Genomic DNA, 8099 nt, shown 5'->3' on the forward strand with positions numbered 1-8099 from the left:
GGGAATGGCACCTAGACTCTGCCTGCTGGATTCTCTCCCCTGCTAGGGAGGAGGAGGACGGCCAGTGGAAGGAAGAGCAGAAGCTGGAAGCCCACAGTGACTGGGTTCGAGATGTGGCCTGGGCCCCCTCCATCGGCCTGCCTACCAGCACCATCGCCAGCTGCTCTCAGGTCAGCTTGGGCCCACACAGGCGTCCCATGTTAGTTAATCTCAGGAAGTCCCATCAGCCCGTACAGTCCCCTGGGGAAAGTCCTTGGAAGGGCAGGAGGCTGGCACCTGTGGACCACTCCAAATAAGAGCACTTCTGGAACCCGCTCACCTCTCAGTGAGGTCTTGACCAGAAGCCCCAGTGGCTTTCTTCCAGTGAGCCAAGAGCAAGACCAGACTCAGGACTAGTTCCCCTCCTGACCCTTTTATGGAAAGGGATTGGCGCCACCTGGGCATCATTTTAAGAGTGTTCCCAAGCAAGCACTAGGATCAGTGGGGAATCCTAAGACCTTGGGCTCATCTCTTTGCTCACGCTTCCCAGACGGAAAAGACCCAGGACAAGCCTTTAATTATATGCAGCTACCCAAGATGAGGCTTCCCTGATAGCTCAGCCAGTCAAGAATCTACCTGCAATGCGGGAGACCTGGGTTTGATCCCTGGGTTGGGAAGATCCCCTGGAGAAGGGAAAGGCTACCCACTCCAGTATTCTGGCCTGGAGAATTCCATGGACTATACAGTCCATGGGGTTGCAAAAAAAGTTAAACACAACTGAGCGACTTTCACTTCACTCATCCAAGATGAGGGGGCTTCCCTGATGGCTCAGATGGTAAAGAATCAGCCTGCAATAAGAGACCCCCCCTGAATTTGATCCCTGGGTCAGGAAGGTGCCTTCGAAAATGGCATGGCAACCCACTCCAGTCTTTTTACCTGGAGAATCCCATGGACGGAGCCTGGCGGGTTGCAGTCCATGGGGTCGCAGAGTCAGACAGGACTGAAGTGCCTAACACTCTCACCGAGGATGCGAGTTAAGCCAGCCCTTTCACAGCGTTTGAGCCTGCTTGCGTGCGTGCGTGCGTGCGTGCGTGTGTTCTAAGTCGCTTCCGTTGTGTCGTGTTCTGGTGTGGCCCTGTGGACTGCAATGTGCCAGGCTCCTCTGTCCATGGAATTCTCCAGGCAAGAAGACTGCAGTGGGTTTGCCGTGCCCTCCTCCCAGCCTGTTCTGCTTGGTCCTAAATTTGAGAGGACCAACTATAAGAGGTTCAAATGATGTAAAAGATGATTTGGTTTGGTTTGTTTTGCGTGTGTGTTTTTGTGTGTTTTTTTGGTCCCTTCTTATTCTCTGAGCTTGGCTTTTTAAACACCTATACCCATTGCGTTGAGAAAGTACAGGGCTACTGGAAACCAAACCCAGGAGGTGACTTGGCATATGTGGGAAAGTCCCAGGGAAAATTTGAAAAACAGCAATGTTGACAAAGTCCATCCCTGAAACCAGTATGAGGAAAGGGACCTGGGAGACTCCTGACCAACCTGAAGTGCGTTCCTGGGCTAAAGGGATACAGGCAGGGATGCTGGGCTGGAAATTGGTTGTCAAAGCTGTAAACACCCAGGAGGTCTTTGGCTGTGGTTTGCCCTGATTCCTTCCCCATGTTCCTGAAACGGTCCAGTACAGATCCAGATAGAGAAGATGTCACCAGGGAGGACTGCTGCCCCCATCTCCTGACCCGAGCCTTCTTTCCCCAGGATGGTCGAGTGTTCATTTGGACCTGTGACGATGCCTCGGGCAATACGTGGTCTCCCAAACTGTTGCACAAGTTCAACGACGTTGTATGGCATGTCAGCTGGTCCATCACAGCGAACATCCTGGCGGTCTCAGGTGGAGACAATAAGGTCAGTTCAGTCACTCAGTCGTGTCCAACCCCATGGACTGCAGCATGCCAGGCTTCCCTGTTCATCACCGACTCCTGGAGCACGCTCAAACTTGTGTCCATCGAGTCAGTGATGCCATCCAACCATCTCGTCTGTGTGGTATTCAAGCTTCCCACCTCTTTGCCAGCACCTAGCAGCCCTCATTTTGCTCTCTGTCTCTATGAATGGACCATTCTAGGACCTCCTAGAAGTAGAATTATAAAGTGTTTGATTTTGTGAGTGGCTTGTTTCACTTAGCATAGTGTTGTTGTTGAGGCATATAGCTGATTTACAATGTTGTGTTCATCTCTGCTGCACAGCAGTCATTCAGTTATACATATTTCTTTCGTGTTCCTCTCCATGGTGGTTTGTTACAAAATACTGAATGTAGTTCCCTCTGTTCCGTGGTAGGACCTTGTTGTTAATCCGTTCTGTGTATAATAGCTTCCATCTGCTAATCCTAAATCCCCAGTCCTTCCCTCCTGTAGACCCCATCCATCTTGGCAACCAGAAGTGTACCCTCTCTCTCTGGGAGTCTGCTGCATAGATGAGGCGGTGGGCATGCCTTCTGCAATCATGCTTTGCTGTGCCTGTTCGCCAGAGACTGAAATGGCCCAATAATAACGTCTGTCTGTATTTTGAGGAACCACATTCTGTTCTCAGTAGAGGCTATTAACCTCATTGCACTGCTATCAGCATCTTACAAGGGTTCCATTTTCTCTGAACACTCTTCCTGTATTTGTTATTTCTACACCTTGATTTAAATTTCTGATATTAGGTTGAATATATCTTTTTTTTTCACACTGTGAGTAAAATGTACCTTTTGATACTACCTTATTAAAAGTGGGCCCTGTTTTCATGGTTATTACATTACCTACCCAAAGTCTTTAATTGACAGCAGGTATCATTTAGAAGCAAACACGTCTTTCAAATATGACCCTTCCTTAAGCACTGGGTTTAAAGTTCTTGTTATAGAAAATGACAACAAGGAAGCAACCTCTCTTCCTGACCAGCTGCGGTTACTGAAGCTTCTAGCAGCTCAGGAAAAGCCATATTCACGGGCTGTCAAGGGGACAGTATGCGCCAGCACACACACTGAAGGGCTTCCTCCTCCTCGCCCTTCAGCACCCAAAATACCAACCCCTGCCGAACCCCAGTACATAGGTGGCTGACCGACGGGGTGGACTTGAGTCTCTGGACAGACGCTAGAGATGGGAAGCCCTCCAGCAAGACCTCTTCCCGCCCAGAGGACTCACCTCCTGTGGGCGCACTCGGTGTGCTTAACGCTCTGCATGTCCCATATCTGGTGCTGTGGTGCCTTCCACAGGGACCAGACACGCCGGTCCAAGAGGGCATCGTTGCCGGCCCCTCCCTCCCAGCTCCCTCGGCCCCTGGCCGCCCCAGCCTTGGTTCCCAGCCAGCTCGGGCTCCAGGGATGGACATCACCCCAGGCTTCAGAGGCCTCATCGCAACACAGTAGATAATCCTCTCTGAAGTTTTTTTTCCTCTCTTTTATCTGGACGTTTTGTTGATTTAGTGTCGTGTCAGTTTCAGAACGCTGGGTGCTGGTCCCCTGTGCCTGTGCACATACCTCCTGAGTTCTTTACCTGGGCAGCTTAGGACAGTGTTCACTGGGGTTCTCTCTGCGCTGCAGTAGAGTCTTGTTGACTATCTCTTTTAGTGATGGGAGGTTATATATGTGAATCCCAGCCTTCTCATTTATCTGTCCACCGTACCCTGCACTAACACTTCCTTGTTTTTCTTTCTTCACTGACACGCTCTTTCCTTTTAAGTTCACCTATAACAGTGTTTGGATTCCACCTATTATTGAAATCAAAATATTTGTGTGTCTGGATTAGATCATTCATGGGGTCATCTCTGGGTTTATCCACATTGTTGCAATTGGCATTATCCATTTGTTCCTAGAGATGAGTGATTATCCCAGTGTATATCTGTACTACGTTCATTTTTTGCTGGTTCATCTGTCGTCACTATTTGTCATTTTTCTGTTTGTAAGTAATGGTGCAGTGAACACTGGCGTGCAGGAAAATTTTCATATTTGGTGTCTACAGGCCCTGTGACAGCAGTTCTTGTTCTGAGTTGACTGTAGTCGATCTCTGGTGAATTTTTGACCAACCTCCATAGTGCTCTGCCGAGTAGGTCTCCAGTTCCATTCCCCCGGCAGAGCAGGCAGGCTCCCTTCCTTCTGGGTGCTCTCTGGGGTTGCCTCTCACACTGTAAGGATTGTCCTTCTGTAGGGTGTAACGGGATTCCAGGTTGGTGTCCGGGTGACTTCTTTCTGCTAATTGGGAATACAGACCATGTCTTTCTGTACTAAGGTTGACAGCAGTGGAGGAAAATCTTTCTCGGCAACCCACTACTGGAAAATGGATCGTTTGGAATTCTTTATCCATGAGCTACTGGGGCAATATTTCTTGAAGGCAGCTGTCTTCTACAGCTCCTAAGGGCCTGGTGAATTTGAACTGCACTGAAACCACGGTTTTAATGAATTATTTTGGGGAGTGGCCACAAGGTGGCAGCGTTTCTTTGCCTGGCTGTAGTGAATCTAGCCTCCAGAACCCTAGGGGACAACATGTCCCTGGGCTGTCAAGAGACTGACGGGTGCGGCACAGATACCCCAGGGTTCCCGTCTCCTCCCTTCCTCCCCCTCGCCCTTCACTCCAAGAGGTGCCAACCCGGGAGTCCGCAGTGCCCTGGCGCTGCCCGACGTGCATGGACGGAGGCTAGAGAAGGGGAGCCCTCCACAGAGGCCGCCGGTGGAGACTCGTGCTCTTTTCATGCCTGTCTGGCCCAGAGGACTCAGCTCTTGGGTGACCCGGGTGTGCTTGAGCCTCTGCGTGACCCAACCGTGTCTGACGAGTGTGCTGCCTTCCAGAGGGAACAGGCGCTCAGGTCCACACGTCGGTCATTGCTGGTCCCTCCCTCCCAGCTCCTCCAGCCCCTGGACACGCCAGCCTTGTTTCCCAGCCAGCTCGGACTTTAGGAGTGGACATGAGCCCCTGTTTCAGAGGCCTTATTGCAACACGCTAGATAATACTCCTGGTTTTCCTTTTTCCTCTTTACCTGGAAGTATTCCTAGTGCACAGTGTCATCTCAGTTTCAGAATATTGGGGCTGGTCACTGCCCACATGCGCAGCCTGTGGCTTCGCAGGGTCTTCAGCGGGATGCTTGGGACACCATGTTCACTGGCGTCTCTCACTGCTTACAATGGGTTTTTGTTGGTTGTCTCTTTTATTAATAGTTTTTGGATGTGAATCCCAGCTTTCTCATGTACCCGCCCACTGTACTGCACCACAGTTCCTTTTGTTTTCTTTCTTCCTCACTGAGCCTATTTCTCTCTGAAGTTCACATATCACACTGTTTAGATTACACGTTACCAAAATCACGAAATATTTGTCGGTCTGTATCTGTATTAGATGCTTCGTGGGATCCTCTCTGGCTCCATCCACAAAGCTGCAATTAACGTTTTTCCTTTGTTTCCATGGATGAGGAAGTAATTTCATTACATCTGTACCACGATTTTCACCAGTTCATCTGCCTTTGGTGTTTATCGCTCTTCTGTTTGTAAATAATGATCCAGAGGAGTTGGAGGAGAGGAGTCTGCAGGCCTTGTACCTGAAGGGCTCTTTCTCAATTGACTGTGCTACCTTCTCAATTTCTGACCACCCTCCATGATGTTCTGCGTAGTAGGTCTACCAGGTTACACTTCCACCCACAGACTGGGAGGTTCCTTCTTTGCAGGCTCCCGCGGGACTTAGTCTTTCACTCTGTGAGGATGGCCCTTCTGTCTGGTGTCAGTTGGAGTTTCCTGTTGATTCTTTCTACTAATTGGGGATTTAGAGTATGTGTTTAGCTACTAAGGTTGAAAGCCGTGTAAGGAAAATGTGTCTCCGCAGCTTGCTTTGGGAAAGTGGCCTCTGTTTCAGATTATTATCCATGAGATGTCAGAGCATCTTTCTTAAAGGCGGTGTCTTTTACAACCCAGCAGGCCTGGTTGAGTCTTAAGTGTCCTCAAGCAGCGGCTTTAGTGTTGTTTTGGGCAATGGCCACAAGGCGGCAGCATTTCTTCTGCCTGACTGTGGTTAATGCAGCCTCCACAACCCTAGGGAACGATGGGTTCCTGGGTTCTCAGTGAGACTGAAGGGTGCAGAATCAACACCTCAGGCTTCCTGTCTCCTTCCTTCCCCCTCCTTACCCTTCACACAAATAGACTCAAACCCAGAAGCCGCAGTGCACGGGTGGTGCCTGGTGTAGGTGCGGGGAGCCCTCCACAGAAGCTGGCCACGTGGACTCGTGATCTTTTCAAACCTCTCCCACCCAGAAGACTCCCCTCTCGGGTGCACTGGGAGTGTTTATCCTCCCCATCACCCACCCAGCCTGGTGACTGCGGTGCCTTCCAGAGGCACCAGGAACTCCAGGTCCAGGAGGGCATCGTTGCTGGACCCTCGCTGCCAGCTCCTGCTGCCCCTGCACTCTCCAGCCTTGTTTCCCGGCCAGCTCAGGCTCCAGGGGTGGACATTAGCCCAGCCTCAGAGCCCTCGTGGCAGCACAACACAGCAGACAACAGTCTCTTGGGTTTTCCTTTCTTCTCCTCATTTTCTGGGAGTGTTGTTGATTTACAGTGTCATGTCAGTTTCAGAATGCTGGGGCTGACCACCTGTACATACACACACGGGTTCTTTCTTGGATTCTTTCCTTGGATAGCTTAGGATACAGCGTCCACTGGAATTTTGTCTTTGCTGCAATAGGTTCTTGTTGACTGTCTGTTTTATTAACAGGAGTTTATGTAACTGAATCCCAACCTTCTCTTTTATCTGCCCCCTAAGGCTGCACTAACGGTGCCTTTTTTTCCCCCTTCTTCTTCACTGAGCCTCTTTTAAGATAAGTTCACATCTAAGGGTGTCTAGTTTCCACCTGTTACTGAAATCACGATGTATTTGTCAGTCTGCATTCTGTATTAGCTGGTTCGTGGGATCATCTCTGGATCCATCCACATAGTGCTGTTGGCATTTTTCTTTGTCTTCCATTGCTGAGGAGTTAATTTCACTGTATCTGTACCATGGTTGTTAGCAGTTCATCTGTCGTATTTATCGTTTTTATTTTTTGAAGTTCAGGCGTCTGCAGCCGTGTGCCTGCTGGGCTCTTTCTCAGTCAGCTATGATAGCTCCCTTTCTGAATTTTCCACCAGCCTGCCTAGTGTTCTGCCGAGTAGCGCTCTCAGTATCCACTTACCCCACAGTGTAGGGGAGGGCTCCTTTTCCAGGTTCTCTCCGAGACTGATTCTTTCACGCTGTGTAAGGGTGGCCGTTGTGTTCAGTGTCAGGGTTCCTAGTGGTGGTTCCTGTTGATCCTCTCTACTAATGGGGCAGGAAGACCATGTCTTTCTTTGCTAAGGTTGAGAGCAGTGTGTGGAGAATGTATCTCTGCAACCCACTACAGGAAAGTGGTTTCTGTTTTGAATTCTTAGAATTCATGAGATCCTGGGCCCCTGTTTCTGGAAAGCAGGTGCCTTTACAGCCCCACAGTTCTGGTGAGTCTGAAGTCTCCTGGAGCCAGGGTTTTAACGTCGCTTTGTGCAGTGGCCACAGGCGGCATTTCTTGCTGCCCTGCTGTGGTTCATGCAGCCTCCAGAACCGCTGCGAACGACATGTTTCTGGGTTGTCAGTGAGACTGAAGAGACAGCACAGAACAACTCAGGGTTCCTGTCTCCTTCCTTCTTCCCCATTACCCTTCACCTGAAGGGGTGTGAACCCTGGAAACACACGGTGAGCAGGTGCTTCCTCGTGTATGTGGAGTTGCTCTGGACAGAGGCTAGAGATGGGAAGCCCTCTTTGCAGACCTGTCTGCACCGAGCACTAAAGTCTTTCGGGAGCACTGGGCGGGCTTCAGCCTCTGCATGACCCACCCGTGTCTGCTGGTTATGGTCCCTCCCTGCCAGCGGCCTCAGCCCCTGGACTCTCCAGCCTTTTTTCCAAGCCACCTCTGGGCTCCAGGGATGTGACATTCTCACAGGCCTCACAGCAGCACAGCAGACAGTAGCCTCTTAGGTTTTCTTTTTTCCTCTTTATCTGGGAGTATTCTTGGTTTACAATGTTTCAGTTTCAGAATGCTGGGTGCTGCTTACCTGCCCGCATGCATATAGCTGCTGTCGCTCAGGCGCTGGGTGCTGCTCACCTGTCCGCATG

The 8099-nt window shown here is 50.4% G+C and overlaps 1 protein-coding gene across 1 annotated transcript in view; it reads left to right on the plus strand.

Annotated features, from left to right (window-relative positions):
• SEC13 (SEC13 homolog, nuclear pore and COPII coat complex component) overlaps positions 1–8099 on the plus strand; it is a 37270-nt gene that overhangs the window by 25721 nt on the left and 3450 nt on the right. Inside the window, exons 7-8 of the mRNA XM_040246769.1 lie at positions 47–170; positions 1729–1875. Coding sequence (XP_040102703.1) covers positions 47–170; positions 1729–1875 — 271 coding nt within the window. The remainder of the gene's footprint in view (positions 1–46; positions 171–1728; positions 1876–8099) is intronic.

The sequence above is a fragment of the Oryx dammah genome, unplaced genomic scaffold (genome assembly GCF_014754425.2).
Source record: "Oryx dammah isolate SB20612 unplaced genomic scaffold, SCBI_Odam_1.1 HiC_scaffold_9, whole genome shotgun sequence".
NCBI classification, from domain to species: Eukaryota; Metazoa; Chordata; class Mammalia; order Artiodactyla; family Bovidae; genus Oryx; species Oryx dammah.